General features: G+C 40.0%; 1 protein-coding gene across 1 annotated transcript; it reads right to left on the reverse strand.

Moving 5' to 3' along the window:
• Positions 1 to 221: 221 nt before the first annotated feature.
• CDC37 (cell division cycle 37, HSP90 cochaperone) lies at positions 222 to 15,244 on the reverse strand. The gene is made up of 8 exons (XM_070741476.1): positions 14,977 to 15,244; positions 9,439 to 9,720; positions 7,961 to 8,066; positions 6,960 to 7,075; positions 5,165 to 5,287; positions 4,790 to 4,972; positions 1,328 to 1,399; positions 222 to 732 (listed from the first exon to the last, which is right to left on the reverse strand). The coding sequence occupies exons 1-8, from the start codon at positions 15,076 to 15,078 to the stop codon at positions 583 to 585; spliced, it is 1,134 nt and encodes a 377-aa protein (XP_070597577.1). The 5' UTR covers positions 15,079 to 15,244; the 3' UTR covers positions 222 to 582.
• Between the last annotated feature and the right edge of the window lie 3,308 nt (positions 15,245 to 18,552).

Consider the following 18,552-nt stretch of genomic DNA (forward strand, 5'->3'; position numbering starts at 1 on the left):
CCATTCAATCCAGGAGAGTCTATCCAATGTTTATCTATGTTTACAAGGTTTCAAGAAGACATATTTTCCAAAGCTGTCAAGTAAATCTCAGATGTTAAGGATTGTATTTTGGATGTTACACATCATTCCCATTCAGTCTTTTCAAACAACTTGGATTGGAACTAAACCAAATGAATAATTTGAATCCATATGAGATAAATACAATGGCTACTCACACCATATCAATCTCAGCTATTTCAACCTTTTTATTTGCTCAATAGCTTTCACTGGTTATCAAACAAAAAGATAGATATTAATAGCACATTTGTAACTAGGACACTGACTTGTGTCATCACAGCAAGACAGAAGGTGGAACTGCTATGCCAAGCCACTCTGAGCCTGCATTATGGTGCATGGACTCCTCATAACAAAGCTGTACAAGTTGGGAACAAATTGGATGAGCAAGCGAGCCAGTCAAGAGGCAGCTCTACAATTTCAAAAAGTGTCTAAATATGTAGAGTACATCATCATTGAACAGACTGGCATGAAAGGATGGGCAGAAGATAATGGGACAATCTGCTTTACAGACACATGGCCACGGCTTTAGGGATTTCCTTTTTCTTCCTCAGAGCTCTCCTTCTTCACTTCCTCATAGACGCCTTCTAACTTGTCACTTTTTTCCATTCCTTCTGATTGAGCATTTGGTACCCACAGGCCAGAATCAATACACCGCTGCATGTGGTATTTTGCTTCCTGTAAAAGATACAACATATATCCTGCTGAAGGGCTGTATATTGCACATTAGATATCTTCACAACTCCAATTAATGCTTAGGGGGCTCAATTTGCTCTCAAAAATTACAGTAGAGTCTAAAGTTTAGAAAAATGCTTGGTCTCTCGACATAGAGCTTGTGGAATATTCTAAATCAATAAATTGTGTGCTAATGAACAAAAGCCTGGAGCCACAGTCAATATCCCATCTACCCAAGTGGAAGAATACCTGAATTGAGGTTGCCCTCTGCCAAAGGAAGCTTATCCAGAATAAAAAAACCTACAGCTTATATGACTGGGACCCATTAAATACAGTATTTAGTTTGCAGAGATACATATAATAAATTGAGAAGAGTGAAGATAATCAAGGCTTTTCAAATTTACAAGGCACCGGGAGAGTTGTATAATGATGACTACATTGGGCCTAATTTTATCTTCAAGCAACAGGAGAGTGCATATAGATAGGAAAATATATAAGAAGGGAACCTAATATTTCTTGGAAGTTAATCTGGAAATAATATTTTGCAGCATGGAGGAGATCTGGAACCTAATTCTTAAACCGTTCTAAGGATACTCACAGTAGGGTCCATTTTGCTGATAGAATCCTGAAGCATCTGCACATCTTTCACATCAAAACATTTCTGAAGTTCCTGGCCAAAAAAAGAAAGAAATAGTAAGCAAAGGAAAGAATCCACATGGAATGCATTCTTAACTTTTATATCCTTATATTAAAAATTCAAGACAATAAAACAGTTTTCCCTGAAGCATGAGAAAGTGCAATTTTAAAAGTGCATTTTCCAGTTTGTTATATTTGCATTTAATGTTTTGTATTTTTGTATATTCAAAAATACAAGAGAGAAAGAGGAGGAGCTCAGTTAGTTAAAAATATCTCCAGATACGAAAGCTAGAAAAGACTTCTAATCAACAACTTGGGAGTTGCTGTGGTTCACATTGAATTACTTCTGTAACTGGGAAGAACAAAAAATCATAATCTGCTGCAATGCAATAATATTGTCAGGGAAAATTATATGCAAAAGAGCAGAACATCAGGAACACCTAGTCCTTTGATCCCAAAATCAAATTTACATTCAGCATGAACCTACACCTTACATGGAAAAGGAGACATAAAATGTTTATATAATAATGTAAATGTTCCAAATACAAAACATCACTAGAATAATTATTAGTCAATGGCTCTTTTATAACTGGCTTACCAAAAAAAGTAAATTAAGATGATCTTGTTTTAATACAGAATTTACTTTAAATTACTATAAATGTATAATAATAAATTCTAATCTGTTCAAAGACATCATTTCTATTCTTGTAAGTATTCACATTCAGAATCCATTCTTTGATTTACATGGAGCTAATATTACATCTATGGCAGTGATCCCAAACTTGATTTTATTGAGGAGTGCATCTGGGTTGTTTGTCCTTGGAGGGGGCCAACTGTCCTTCTCCTTTAAAATTAGCTTTGTTCCCTCTGCCAAATAGGTAGAAGAAAAAAATAAACCACATATGCTGCATGACTCTCAAACCGTTGTTACTACTAATTCTTTCGGCATTGTTTGTCCCAAAGGTGTTTTTTCAAAAGGCAACTGGACTTTGTTTTTCCTTGAATACGTTTCACTTCTCATCCAAGAAGTACTGGATGACTGAGAATCTCCATAGACATTCCCATTAGTTTCCTTCATATCAACAGCCACAAAAAAGTACTGTGCGTCCATATTGTCTTCATCTTACTGACATACAAGGTAAGTGGGATGGGCATACCCAGAGGTAGACAATGTAGAAAAAAGAAGAAAGCTATATGTAAACATAAACTTAGCCGTACACTATACAATAGCCACAAGGGTTACTATATTAAGAGCAGTTCAGAAGAAAACCATGGCAGGGGACAGAGAACAGAGATCCAGATATTATTGACCACCTTTCACTGGCGAACCTTCCCCCCCGCCCTTTTTTTTAAATTTGTCACCCATGTTTGTATTTGCCTTGGGTGAGCAGACAAAGTAAAACTTTGACATTTTGCCTTTCAAAAGTTTTTGAAACCTCTGGATCTTCCCTTAGGAATTGGGGCAAAAGTCTTTGGTAACATTGCTAAGGTTTTGTTGGAGGAAATGTTTTGTTTTTATGATTGTATGCTGCCCAGAGTTGCAGTTTTAGCATTTAAGTTGGGAAGCCATATAAATCTTTAAAATAGAAAAGGTGTTTTAAATTAAGAGTGCGCAATACTAGCCAACCTGGACTTTTCTGTGAGAATCTTCATACAGGTGAGTGGCAACAGTTATGACATTCTTCAACAAGGAGTTATGACTGATTCTTGAGTCTGTTAAAATTCAAATCTCCTATGTTCCTATTTTTCCCTACCTGAATATTTGGGGGATAAATTAGCCTTTGAACATTACAGGCAATATGTTGGATTGAATTATTTTTATGGGTTTGGGCTGAATATTTTAAATGATGTGGAATTGTTTGCACATGTGGCATGTGCTGCTTTTTAAGGAAAAACATTTCCAAACATAAGTCAAGATGATATAGAGTAATACCCCGGTTATTGCGTCCCCGACCATTGCGAACAGGGTAATTTGCGATTTTTCAACCCGGAAGTCAAAACACCATCTGCGCATGTGTGCCCTTTTTTTCTATGGGCACGCATGCGTAGATGGCGCCCGGCAGATCAGCTGCTGGGCGGCTTCCCTGGGTCTTCCCCCTCTTGCTGGCGGGAGGGCAAGCAGCGGGCATCAGCAAGGAGTTTCCCCACCGCCCACGCAAACTCCTCGCTGCCGCCCGCCCTTCGCCCGCCCACGCCGTTCATTCTCGCCGCTTTCGAGCTGAGTCCTGAAGCGAATTCGCTCCAGGACTCAGCTCGAAAGCGGCGAGAGCCAGCGCGGAGAAGCCGTTCGCTGGCGCTGGCTGTCGGCGCTTTTGAGCTGAGTCCTGAAGCGAATTCGCTCCAGGACTCAGCTCGAAAGCGGCGAGAGCCAGCGCGGAGAAGCCGTTCGCTGGCGCTGGCTGTCGGCGCTTTTGAGCTGAGTCCTGAAGCGAATTCGCTCCAGGACTCAGCTCAAAAGCGCCGACAGCCAGCGCCAGCGAACGGCTTGTCCGCCGGCTGCCTGCCCGCTAGCGAGGAGCCGAAGATTGGGGGCGGGGCGGCTGTTTTAAAATGTCGCCGCCGACATGGGGGGCTTGCCAGCACCCCCCGGACCCGCAACCCGGGTTTGGGGGGCTGCTAGGAAGCCCCCCATGCCGGCGGCGACGTTTTAAAACAGCCGCGCCGCCCCCAATCTTCGGCTCCTCGCTAGCGCTGCGGGAGTAAAAACACCATCTGCACATGCGCAGATGGTGTTTTTACTTCCGCAGCGCTACTTCGCGAAAACCCGCTCGTTGCGGGGGGTCCTGGAACGGAACCCTCGCAACGAGCGGGGGATCACTGTACTAATTTTTTCTCTTGATCAGACAATATCCCAAAGACTTTTTTTCCTTTTATCCGTTTGCTAATATAAATTTAGCAAAATAGAAATACTGTTTTAAGGTGCCCTCTCATGATGGAGTGCAGTAAAGGCTACCTGAGAATGGACCTATTCAGGGGAAAGTTCCTCCCATTTAGCTGGGTTGGCTTTTTATTAGCTTCATTTATCAGACAAACATATTTTCATTCTCCTAGGATAGTTATCTTTATGTTATTGCTTTATATCAATTTATGTACTATTTTTGCTTTTATTATTTGTTGTGCACTTGTAATAGCTATTTTAGTTTCATTTTAAAATGGTGAAGAGTGCTCCAAAAAAGCCACCCAATTTTAACAATAACATGGAACTAACTTTGCCCCAGATACATGAGTAAATGAAAATCACTGTTTTGTAACTGCAACACAAATTATCTTTTATTCCACATCACAGCAGCTAAAGAAGGCAGAAAGCAACGTGTTCTAAATGTTTTGTATTTTTTAGTGACTCAAATGTGCAGATGTGAACACATGGTGAAACAAAAGGATTATGCAATTCTGAAAGAGGCACTAGCTTCCCTGCATTACTCACTTGTGGGAGAGATTCATAAACTTCTACTGGATCAAGGCCCCCTGGACCCAGCCGTTTCTGACGCTCTTCTTCTTCATATTCTTTCATAGCTCTTTCAATGCGTGCTTTAGCCCGCTCCTTCACTCGGACCTTGAAGGATTCCAGTTCATCATTAAAACCCTCCATATACTGCTGGTCAGCTGTCTGAATGGAGATTAGAATAAGAACATGTGATTCATTTCAGCAAGACTACACATATCAAACAATAAGACTTTTGGATTGCCATAATCAAAAGAGTTCCTGTAAGCAAGGTGAAACAGAATTTTTCTTGTTGGTTTTTCTTTATTATCTTTACATTTATGACAGTATGCATTCTCTCACCTGCATAAAACTCACCTTGATTTTAGCAAAAAATTGTCTGAAACAAGCTCTAGGATCAACTTTCAGGCTCTTAGACAGCTCTAAAATGAACTGCATCACTATGGTCTGATGGGCTACCTGTTGCATCAGGGCATGTTTCTGAGAAAAATAACAAAGATGTATTTCAGTTTTAATGATTCAGAACAAATGTACATTTATATATTATTTCCCAAATGAGGTGTTCTTATAAGATATACAACCATAATAAAAATAGCGGATGACATTCTATGATTTTTAGAAGGACGTCCAAGTATCATAGAATTGACTTCAGAAAAAGGTCTTTGTTTCTCATTTTATTTATATAGAAAATTACTGCCAGACCAGATGCAGTTGGGCAAAGGATCTGTTAAACATCTGAGAATAATCATATCTCCAGGAGAACTCCCAGATTACAAACCTGGTATTTAAAATCATCGATATTCTTAAAAATCAGATTTGTATTAGCTTAGTATATAATCATATTTACATTATGTGTTATGACTAAAATTTCTAGGAATATGACCACAGAAAAACATTTCAAAGCAATCAATATTGGCCTTACTTTCACTCTTATGCTATTAGTGGATACATTTTAACTCTATTCTGTGTTTAAAGAGAGTTAATCCTTCCTGAAATGTTCACGGTTTTGAATTTTTAGTGTTTTCTGTTCTTATTCACTGCTCCAAGAACTCAGGTAAAATACCTTCTTACACTGCAATGACAGCCTCCTTCATTATCAGCACCTAAAATCTGCACCAAAAGATCTAACCTTCTAAATTTTGAATATACATGTAGGAATGGAAAGGGAACTGTGTCATCCACACTGGAAGACAGCACTGGATTTCATTCCATTTAGAGTAAAAAAATAAGTTTCAAATCTCTTTCCTTTTATACTTGACAAATGGATCTGGCAAAGAACATCAGCCAATCCAAAAATTTTGATGATCAACTCATGGCATATTGTCTTTTTGGCTATGTTTCTTTCTAATTGATAAACCAGTGGAACACTTTGCCACAGGTGGTGGACTCGCCTTCACTGGAGGTCTTCAAACAGAGACTAGACAGTCATCTTTCTGGGGTGGTTTAATGAATCCTGCAGGGGGTTGGACCCGATGACCCTGGAGGTCCCTTCCAACTCTATGATTCTAATTTTTAGCACCAGACTATTTTCATATGTAGTTTGTAACTTCAACAAATCAATGAGAACATCAGTGAAGCAAACATTTTCTTCTGAGCATGTAATCTGGCTGCCAGGAAGCAACAAATGAATCAGCAAGGCTCAATTACTATACTACCAGACACAAACTGAAAATTGAAATAATTCTACTGTCAGAGGAAGCTATTTTGAAGCAGAATCTGATGTTTAATGTACAGTGCATAACCATTTACTAGGTAACCATAAACAAGTCACAAATTCAAGAAAAAGGAATGCTGGAAATTACTATTATCCAAATAATATTAAGTGTGCCATTTGGGCATAAGTTAAAGAACAGATTAGGGCAAGGTTGTTAAAAGCTTGCCTAGCAGTAACTAAGATTTTCAATGTCTCTTCCTAATTTATTTCAAAAAATAAGTCATAAAAATTATTGGTTTATATAAGAAAGTAATTTAATAGAATTTTGTAGCCACTACATAAAAATTATTTGGGGCCCAGAGAGAATCCTCTGGCATTTGAAGAACATATTGCCTTTCATACACTTCAGTGATCCAGATCCATTTGACAAGTTTGATAGACAAAGCCTATCATTATCAGCCAAAATTCCTGGACAAGTTCCATAGGTTTCGCACTCACCTCTTCTACTTCCAGATCAATACACCAGATAACTAAATAATTGGCTGTCTCTTCACAAACAAGGTGTGGATTATCAGAAAGGTATTTCTGACTATCATCCCAATGCCGCAACATTCCTTTAGAACAGAGAAATAGCAATGTCAAATCACATCCTATAGAGAATTATTTTCCCAGCCAGAGCTTATACCAAAATGTGACATGCACTAGTGAAGAATATATGTAGAATATGGTTCTTGGTGTTCTCTGAGCTAGATGGGGAAGAATGCGCATACAGCTGTTTGCTATAGCTATAAAGATAAAAAAAGGGGCAAATAGCTCTAAGCATATTCTTATTTAAAGAGCAAGCATTTTTTGTGATTTTATAGTATTATTTCATTTTATTATACTGTACAAGGGAATGTAAGCTGCTCACAGTGTTGTTGAGTGGATTTGAGTGGTTCGTATGCCCCAGTAACAATGATATTATATTTTCTCATTTTTATACTATGTGCCTGACTGTGGATTGATAGAGGCAAAAGTCTCTGGCATAGGGTTTTGGAGCTCTTTCCAGCATCATGAGCTTTCAGTAACTTTTTTCCTAAAAATAAGAGAATTATCTTTTAATCTTGGTATGATCCATAAGCCTATGTCATGTACAACCAAAGCCTGCAGTGTTTATTAATTTGTTATAATGTATTTTACTTTTAATGGTAGATGTCATCTCCCAGACTAGAATATCTGATTCAGTTTAATTGTTCAATGCAATCTGAACATATTAGGTTGTCTAATTTGCAAAACCTTTCCCCCCACAAAATGTGTATTACCCCCCAAAATGTGTATTGCTCCCCCCCCAACCAAGTACAATTGATTACATAAGTTCCAAATGCTCTTACACAAGATTGTAATGCAGGAAAAAAATGACTACTGCATTTTTCTCCTACAGGTTGTTTTGCTGATATGTATAAACATTCCTATATACCACAATCCAAATATATTTTTGGAAAAGCTAATTCTGAATTTACCGAAGTGCTTAATTTGTTTCTCATATTTTTCCACAAATGTTTTGTGCTTTTTCTCTTTTTGTTCTTCAGAATCCGCCTCTTGTTCAGTTTTTACATTAAAGACACTCTACAAAAATAAAGGAAGTCATGTTAATGACACAGCTGTTTAACTGGGAAGCATATGATCCTTCAGACATTGTTCAACTTCAATATCAATATCCCTTCCCTGAAGACTTAAATATCAGCACTGAAAGTCAACAATATATGATGACCGTCTGGCATTTTCCATTTCTGCACCATAATGTTCTCCTACAGTTGTCAAACCCACAGAGTGTCTCAATAATATTAAATTGCTCTAGCAAAAGAATGAAGAGCTGAAACAATTCAGATGTTTTAGGGGCAATTAAACTAGTTTTCTCGAGGAAGTTAAATCAATCCTATAAAGCAGGGGTGTCAAACTCAAGGCTCTGGGGCTGGATGTAGCCCATGGGGTGCTTAGATTAGGCCCGCGGGGCCACCCTGGAAACAGCAAAGGATTGGTCTGTGGTGACTCTCTCAGCGAAAACTGCTGCATGTGGCCCTCCCAAGATCCATTTTTGCTGGCAGAGGGTTGCAGGAGGCCATCCCAGGCGGAAATAGATCTCACAAGGGCCACACATGGCTCCCCTGAGCTGTGTTTTAGCTGGCAGATGATTGCAGGCGGCCATCACAGCTGAAAACAGCTTGAGAGTCCATTGCCACTGGCAGAGAACTTGGACTACCACACAGGCATCTCCCACAAGTGTGACATCATGCTGGTCACGCCCACCCCAGCCCCCTGAGGTCAAACACAACTCTGATGGGGCCTCAATGAAATCAAATTTAACACCCCTGCTATAAAGTATTTCTTTTTTTTTAATTGGACTTATATGCCATTATAACCTTATACCCTATTGCTACCCTGATCAGTCTGTTGCCAAGTAATATGAACATTCCCAGCCATAATCCATGTTATTAATTTGTTAAGATTTAGAGCCAATTTTCCTTTGGAAAACCTCTTGAGGCTTTTTCAGCAATTTATTCTACAGTTCATTTTTGTTTCCATCAAATTACAACAGTCTGGGTTTCTTGAAAACATTTGAATTTGTAAGCAGAAAAAATGAACTTTTCCCCACTAATAACAAATAATTTAGCAAACTTTGACTTTTTTCAAAGTCCTTTCATTTGATCTATATCTTTTGCTGGAGAATTTTTTTAAAATAAAACAGCTCCATTCATTTTCCATAAAACACCATTGTAGCTTTAACTGTACTTTTGAAATTATCCATGGATATATCCTAGGTTTTAGGGAATGAGGACACCTGGAAGGCAATCCTTATGTCACTATTATCCAACATAAACAGCAGTATGGCTGCATGATACCTATAGCTTTCCTTATAAGACAACCACACCAGGTCTTCTCAGTTCCATTTTAAGGCTCAGAATCAAGGCAGAAAAAGAATCTAGCCAAGAAGACCCACCTTACTGAAGCCATCTCTGCTAAGAGTGTCAACGTTCCACGGCAGGTTCTTTTCCTTCTTCCTGTTTTCTTCTATCTTATTGTCCCAGCTCTTTTCTTCTTTCTTGAGTTGCTGCACCTCAGCCTGTAACTTCTGCAGATCATTTTTGCTACTCTCTGCGTTGGTCAATGAAAGTTCTTTTATTTTCTTCTGGCACTCAGATAACTTGCGTTTGCAATCCCGGGATCCTTTGTCTATGTCCTCTTTCTCCTTGTGAAACTGCTCCATCCGTTCAACCCGGGCCTAGAGAACAGGTTGCTTAAACAAATCTTCCTAACGTCAAAATATTCTTTACTTTGAGGTTCACATTGTGAGTATAATGGAAGTACAATGGATGTATCAGTCCACAAACTGTAGCACAATATGAAGACAATGTGACACAGACACTCTTGTGCGCACGCACACACACACACACACACACACACACACAGATAATCACCCTCTTAGATTAACTGCTTACATACATACATTAATACATAACTGCTTACTTACATACATTAATCTTTAACCAGATATTTCCTGTAACTAGTGACAGGATTGGGGGATCCCTGCTTGAGAACATCCCTCTAAGGTGATGTATTTTCTAGCAAGATCTGATAGCTTTAGGTTGTGTCATGAAATCTTTATGGGACTAAGTCTAGATATCTACTTGGGTCAATCTAAAGTTCAGACTCTAAACTACTGAATTTGTTCTCAGTCTATTCTCTTGTAGACTTGTTTGCTTGGTACTACTGCCTTGCTGCAGATACATGTTGCATTTGCCCTGTTGGATTTTGACAGGACGACCATTCTTGGTGATTTTAATGGGACAGCCACTATTATTTTTCCAAATCTTCTCCATTTCAAGACTAAGTCTCCAACTACAGATTATGGAGCCCCAGAACTTTAGAAATGAGTTGCAACTTTTCCAGCCTGCGAGTATTAATGGCTTCAATTGAGGTCTTCAGAAAATTCTATTGAACGGGGAGTAATTATTTTTATCATTTCTGTGGTACAGATTTGCCAAAGATGATGACTCTTACATAAGGCAAGGCTGGCCAATGTGCATTAATCTATTGGGTTCTAATATAGTTCTTGGAAATAAGTTATATCCAGATTAAAGAGAGATATTTGTAGCTTTAAAAAGAATGGACATGGAAAGATTTTGACCATCATCAATTCATGGTCAAGGAGACAGTGTACAAGTGGAGAAAATGCAGCATTACTATTATTTTCCTCAGGAATGATTGTCCAGTATCACCTTAATAGTAAGTTGTACAATACTGTAGGAGATTGAAAACTATATAATAATAACAAAAGAGCTTGCATTTTCTAATATCAGCGCTCATGCATCTATTATAAGGGAAATATTGAGCAAGAGTGGCATGTATGTGGAGATACTAATAACAGTATATCTATCTTCGTGTTTGAAGCTTACATGCATTGTTTCAACACAATGATCCTAAAAATACTATTAAATTTAAAACAAGATAAACTAAATAGAAGATATTTTTTATTTTGGAATAGCCTACCCTACGCTTAATCTATTAAAAATGTTGTAATCTGGCTTGAAGTAAGATTTTGTGCAAAACAGGACCAAAATATCAATTGAAATGAAGCAATTCTGTAAAGAGAAACGGCTCCCAATGTCTTAGAAAATATTAGGTTAAGGTCACTGCTGCTAAAGGAAGTGACACTTAGGAACTAAAGTTTCACATAATTTTTTCCAACCAATACACTGAAGATGGCTCAATATATTCAACTATTTACATGGTTTTTATTTAACAGATCCCCTCTCTTCAAAGGAGTCAGATCAAGCTTGGATAGTAGTTCAAGATTACAGTTAATTCTAAAGGATCTGTTATCATTGCCTATCTGCAATATAAGAGGACTATTATTCTTAGGTATAGGAGAAATAATATTACAATTTATTAGTCAAACTAAATTCAACAACAGGAGGTGGGAATCATTCTAGATAAAGGAAATCAAGAATTTCCTATGTGAAAAGCAACATATTTTTATCATAATTTTGTATGATTAAGCCTTGCAAAATCACTGGCTTTTACAGAATTTCCTTGCAAGATTTTTAATAAAGGTTCTTATCTTCCATGCACTAATACAATTTAAACTAAGCCACGGCCTACATACAAGATCAAAATAGATTATATCTCTTCCTAGCTCAGTGAGTGCCAACAGAGTGTGCGTGTGCGCTATCTTGCATGCATGAGAGCCCACACCCATAATTCAATGCCTGGGAAGGGCGAAAACAGCTTCCCACACACCCGCAGAGCCCCTCTGGAGGCCAGAAATAGCCCGTTTCCCAACTTCTGGTGGACGCGGTACGCTCATGTTTCGCCCTCCCAAGACTTCCCTGGAGCTGGGGGAGATAAAAACGCCCTCCCCATACTCCCAGAGGCTCTCTGGAAGCCAAAAACACTCTCCCTGAGCCTCTGTGTGAGCCAAAAATCAGCTGGCCGGCACACACATGCATGTTGGAGCTGAGCTAGGGCAACGGCTCATGTGCCAGCAGATATGGCTCCACGTGCCACCTGTGGCACCCATGCCATAGGTTCGCCATCATGGTCCTAGCTCATGGACTATGAATAGTTTATGCTATTTATGCTAGATAGAAGCATTTTAGAGATCATGTTGATCTGAAAACTGTTTATTCTTGCTATTTAATTTTTTTCAGCTTACCTTTTATAATTTTGTTTTGTGTGACTACAGTGGTACCTCAATTCCAGGAGTTGCAATGAGTACAAAAACATTTTCCCATAAAGAATAATGTAGTGAGTCACAAGGCAACTGACAACAGGTTCTAGCTTGTGCGTTGAACACTAGAGCACTAAACGAATAAATACCGGAACAAAATATTCATATCAAAATACATTGAGTACCGAATTCGATGAGATTCAAAGCAACTGAGTATCAAAGTACCACTATATGCCACTCGCTGAACATTGAGGTTTATTTCCAAGTTTTATACAATCCCTCTCATATGGAAAAATAGGAATCCTATTCTATATTTTCAAAAGAGACAGAAAGGGATAACTCAAACAAACCTGGTACATATGCAGATAGTCCGGGACATATAACTGGTCACTTAACAACCATTCAAAGTGGCAACAAACCTGCCTTGGGATTACTAGCTATTGCCAAAACTGCATCCATTCCAAACCATTTGTCTCCTTCACAATTGCAACAACTACAGCATTCACCTAACCACCACCGCAAAGAAGGTCATTATGCAGAATATTGGGGCAGTCTAGGTACAATTGTTCAGTGCTTTACAATACTGGAAAATGACAGCAAACAACCGATGGCATGAATAAATGGTAATATAATAGATGCCATGGATTGGTGACAATCCTCCTCACAGAAAATCTACAATTTTGTTTATTTGTGAAATGTATCTCAAATATAGTGTTGTTAGGTGAATGCTGTAGTTGCTGCAGTTGTGAAGAGGACAAATGGTTTGCTAGGGCGCAGTTTTGGCAATAGCCAGAAGTAAAAGGAAGTCACATGACCCTGCAAATGGCCATAAATGGTATGTATGGTTTTTAATTAGGGGATTTTAATTGCTATTTAAAATTTGTTTTAGAGTATTTAATCTTACTTTTATGTTTTAACTTTTGTTGTAAGCTGCCTAGAGTCCCTAGGGCAGGGACAATGAACCTGTGGCAAGTGAAGTCATATTGAAGGGCTTGCGAGATGTGGCATGCGAAACGTTGCCCTACCTCAGCTGCAGCACTTATACGCACATTAGCCAGCTGATTTTTGTTCTGAGATAAGCCGTTTTGCCCTCCAGAGGCTTCAGTGAAGCTTCCCTGACGGCTCCAGAATGTGAAAAACAGCCTAACGGGAAAACTGGAAGTCTGGTTTTTTGAGCTTCCAGTTTGCCCGTTTTTTCACCACCCCTAGCTTTAGTAAGGCCGATGCGCATGCATGGGGATGGTGAGGGATTGTGTACTTGAACAAGGGGTAGTGCAGGGTTTGTGCATGCGTGTGGGGAAGGGAATGGGTGAGGGCATGTGCATGCATGCTCACAAATGCCCACCCACCCCCGCTTTGGCATGCGAACCAAAAAAAGGTTTGCCATCACTGCCCTAGGGAGGTAGGCATCATACAAATTGGTTTAATAAATAAATAATAATAAATCTCGTGGGGGAAGGAGGGTACTCTAGGCAGCTTGCAACAAATTGTCAGAATTTTTAGGGAACGTGGGAACTTTAAGGGAGGGGAATGGAAAGTGGTACAGTATTTGGTCCACTTAGGTCCCTGAGCCCTTTTGAAAGGAAAGTTTAAAGGGAACGTTTGATTTGGGGCGGGGTGGGGGGGAGAAGACAGCTATTACCCCAAGGAAAGGCAGCGGCTGAAAGGAAAGGGGAGGAACAAGGCAAGGCTAATTTAATAAAAAAAGGACCAGGGGAGATATGATATTACTGTTCCAGTATCTCAGGGGCTGCCACAAAGAAGAAGGAGTCAACCTATTCTCCAAAGCACCAGGAGGTAGGACAAGAAGCAATGGGTGGAAAATAAACAAGGAGAGAAGTAATTTAGAACTGAGGAGAAATTTCCTGACAGTCAGAAAGGTGGACCAGTGGAACAGCTTGCCTCCAAAAGTTGTGAATGCCCCAACACTAGAAGTTGATGTTGGATAACCATTTGTCTGAAGTAGTGTAGGGCTTCCTGCCTAAGCAGGGGGTAGAACTAGAAGACCTCCAAGGTCCCTTCCAACCCTGTTATTATTATTATTGTTATTAGTTATTATTATTATTGTTATTATTACTGTTATTATTGTTGTTGTTGTTATTATTAATCCCACACCAGTAGCAGTAGAAGGCCTTTGGGAAGGCAACAGAAGGCCTCGTTCGGCTAAGCAGCCAAGCAGCAAATGTAGTAGTAGTAGTAGTAGTAGTAGTAGTAGTAGTAGTAGTAGTAATAATAATAATAATAATAACTATTATTATTATATTTCCCTCCGTAGGAACTGCGAGCTCCCGCACGCCAGTAGCAGAAGCAGGAGGAGGCCTTTGGGAAGCCAAGGAGCAAATGTCCCAGACTGAGACTATGGGGAGCAGCGCTTCGGTTTCAATCGTGGCGCTTCTTCTCCTCTCCGCCCGTCTTCTAGGCGTTTGGGCTTGCCCCAAAACTACGGGAGGCCGCGAGAGGAAAGCCTCGCATCCTAGAGCGCGTCGTCTGGGAGAAGGTGGAGGAGGCGGCGGCGAAACCCACCCGGCCAGAGGTGGGCTGCTAAGGCGGAACGGTGACGTGCGCTGGCCCCCGTGGCTCCGAGTGCCAGCGGAGCCCAGCGCGATTCTGCTGCCGCACCTGGGCAGGTAACGAAATCGCGCTGGACTCCGCTGGCACTCGGAGCCACGGGGGCCAGCGCACGTCACCGTTCCACCTTAGGACCCTCCAACCGCCCCGAGCTCCTCTTCAGGACCTTCTCCGGGGTTTCGCCTTTTCCCCACGCGGTAAGGGCCCGGGGAAGAGGAGGGGGGCTCTCCTTTCCCTTACTTGGTGCCGCCATCGGAAAAGGCTGGGGGTGTCGATGTTGGGGTGAGTCTCGTCTTCATCGTCGGACACCTCGATGTGATCCCAGACGCTGTAATCCACCATGGCGCTGCTGCTCTCCCACGACTTTCTTCTGCGGGTGGGGAGGGGGGAAGGGCGCTTCTCCCAGCTCGGAGATCCGCTTCCTCTCTGACGTCACTACCGGAATCACCGGCCTTCGCGAGCGCGGCGGGGGGCGTGGCTTCTCTCTCATCCTCCCCCCTCTCCCGCCTAACGGCGAAAGCGCGCCAACTGTGACTTATGGGAGGGGGTGCTGACCCTTCTCGGCGCTTCCTCGGATCATCATCCTCTGAGGTGCGGTGCGCAAAGCTTCGATTTGGAGAAAAACCGGACCGCGTCGGGAGTTTGCGCCGTTGCTTCCCGCTTTTTTTTAGGAAGATCCCTCCGTGACAATCGCGATACCCCCACGGGGGGAAAATCCTTTGAGAGTTAGCCTATTCAGCCCCTGATGGGTCGTGGAAGCAAAACGGTGAATTTCCAGTTTTCTTTTTTTAATTAAAAAAGGTTTTTATTTATAAAATGTTTTTAAAACATAACATATACATAACAATGTAACACAATACAAACGGATAACAAAAAGAAAAGAAAATATACATGACGGTCCATTCAATATATACATTGGTTATTCCCTCCCCCCCCCCCTTCTATTAATTTTCGAACTTTACCTTCTAGTTTAGGAAAGTAGCTGAAAAGTTTAGGAACTATTTGCGCTTCAGTTTGAGACATAGACTTATCCCCAACAGCCGGTGCTTGTGCCCTGTATTCAAAACACTAAAGCAGGGGTCTCAAACTCGTGGCCCACAGGCCAACTGTGGCCCTCCGGACAATATCAAAGTTTAATGTTAGTGTGGCCCGAGTTTGATATGAATGGCACTTTCCAGTGTTGAGTGCGGAGCTGAATGAACCTACCAATCACGGTGGGGTACTGTATATTGCTCTCGGAGGCAGGACATCAGCCGGGCATATTGCAAACTTGCACCCTTACCCCAGGCTCAGAAGCAGAGGCGGAAATTGCTACTCAGCAGGATAGAAAAAAAGGCGGAAAAGACGCATCATGCATCGGCTAAAGTTTAACCGCTAAACACTGAAACAGTGACACCAAGTGGAATTATATATTACACAGCCTCAAACATGTCTTTAAAGTCTGCAGTGAAGAGAAAGATTGGTGATGAGCACAGACAACTTCAGGGAAGTGCACAAAGAATAAAATTTGAAACATTACACAAGTAGACATGCTGAGGAGCATGCAAAATACAGGGAGATAGAGGAGCAAACCAGGTTGCTAATCTTAAAACATATCTACTGAGGCAAAAAGATTTCTTTAAAAAAGCAACCAAAGAGAATGATGCAGCAGTAGAAGTTAGCTACGTGGTTAGTGAGACGATTGCTAAAGCAAGAAAGCCATTCAAACGGTGAATTTGTAAAAAAGTGCATATTACAGGCTGCAAATATTGTCTGTCCAGAAAAGAAAGGTCAATTTAGCAACATCAGCCTTTCTGCCAATACCATAGCAGAGCGCATTTCTGACATGTCAAGTGACATTTATGATCAACTGTGTGAGAAAGCAAAATGTTTCAGTGTATACTCAGTCGCTCTTGATGAGACCACAGACATCACCGACACTGCCCAGCTCACAATCTGTCCGTTTAATGTTAAAGAACTGTTAATACAGACATTACAGAATCTCAAGAATAATAGTTACATTTCTCTAGTTTCTATATCTTCTATATCTGCTCTATTATTATTATTATTATTATTATTATCATCATTTTATTTACTTATTACTAATTGATTTATTTTTTTCTTATGAATTTTTCTTATGAATTATTTTTAACACAAAATAAGATGAAAAAATAAAGAGATTTGATAACATTGGAATGTTTTTGTAAGAGCTTTTCTTGTGGAAAACCTGATGCGGCCCAGCCTCACCCAGACTCTACCTCCAGTGGCCTACAGGTAAACTGAGTTTGAGACCCCTGCACTAAAGGGACACAGAGCAGAAAACGTCCTGCAGAAAAAGCACAGCTCCACAACACAGTCCTTTCAGTAGTTCCAAGAAGGCCCCACACCCATTTACAGTACTCAGGTGACCTGAGGACACAAATAAACCTGCAGTTGAGCCCAACCACTCTCAAAATAATGCAAATGACTAGCTGTCTTCAAGGAATATAAATCCTTCCATTCCCCACTATCCTGTAAGCGCTGAAGAAGCTTCTTGAATGAGAAGTGAAAGGTCTTCCAAGAAGAACAAGGAGGTCCAGCTGCCTCTTGAAAAAAACAAAAGCACCTTTGGGAGAGCTGGAAGTTTTAGAAGGAAGCAAGTCGTATGTAAAAGTTACATTTATTGCACGTTTAGTTTTGCATACAAATAAGATTGGTGGATGGCTGGGCATCTAAATTGCATTAAGCTGAGGTTTGCAAATTATGGCTTATTGAAAACATGATTAAGCCACGTGCCCTGACTTCAAATCGCAGGTTGGTGGCAATCCAAAGAAATAAGAACTGTATTTATTATTTATTTATTTGTTTGTTTCTTTATTAGATTTGTATGCTGCTCCTCTGTGAAGACTTAAAAAGTCATTCTAGACAGGAATAAAAATCTTGAAAATCTTAAAAGAAAATTCTCAGGCAGATTTAATTTAAAGCAGAGTCTTGTTTGTCCCACATCTGGCCTTTCTTCTATAAACTAAATTTCTTCCTCCATGCACAAACTGCATCCATTCACTACCCACAAAATACTATGCCTTTTTTATTTGTTTATGACTTACCAGTAGTATAGTGTGATCCCAAATATAAATTGGAAACTAAGGCTTATATGGTTTCATGTATTTTGTGAATCCTGCTGATTATATTTTATATTGAAATGTGACTCATAAATTGGCATGTTTAGACTGTTAACTCCATGCATGGTGAAATTTTATTCCTCTGCAAAATTTTGTTGTTGAACCACTAAGAAAACATTCTACAGTTCCAAGCAGAATTTTACTGCTTTATTATTGCCTCATTAAATTCAGTTATGCATATTCTGCAATATGTTATCAAGAGCCCAGTTAATAAGGCAGTACCCATCTGCATCTTATCTATCACTCATTTCATACATACCTCTCATCAAGTGCTTATTTTTGCCAAAAAATAAAAAAAAGTCATACTGCCCTATTACGGCAACATGATTAGGGGAAACTGTAATCATACCTGGACAGTAGTCATCAATAAAAATGTAACACAAAAGATGTAAAGAAATGTATCTTCAAACTAATTATTCATATACAGCAGATTATGGATCCTTTTCTTAGATTTCTATACATTAAATATAGAGCAACTTTTATTGGGGAAAAACTAATATGTAACTTGGATAATTAACAAATTAAGGTATTATTTCATATGATTTCCTCAAAAGGGGGATAGGGTTTAATATTATGCAATATTGAAGTTGTGAACTGGATCAGAAGTTGAAAAAAAAAACATTCCAAAAGACAATGGCAAAGTCAAGTGATCTTTATTTGGCCAAAGATCAGCCCT

The sequence above is a fragment of the Erythrolamprus reginae genome, chromosome 2, assembly GCF_031021105.1.
Source record: "Erythrolamprus reginae isolate rEryReg1 chromosome 2, rEryReg1.hap1, whole genome shotgun sequence".
Lineage (NCBI taxonomy): Eukaryota > Metazoa > Chordata > Lepidosauria > Squamata > Dipsadidae > Erythrolamprus > Erythrolamprus reginae.

Excerpts from the sequence above, each read along its gene's own strand:
- CDC37 (XM_070741476.1), bottom strand. The coding sequence starts at position 15,078 with ATGGTGGATTACAGCGTCTGGGATCACATCGAGGTGTCCGACGATGAA. Across the intron at positions 9,721-14,976 it reads TTTTCCGATGGCGGCACCAA|GCCCGGGTTGAACGGATGGA; the intron begins GTAAGGGAAAGG and ends CCTGTTCTCTAG. Across the intron at positions 733-1,327 it reads TCAGCAAAATGGACCCTACT|GAAGCAAAATACCACATGCA; the intron begins GTGAGTATCCTT and ends TATCTTTTACAG.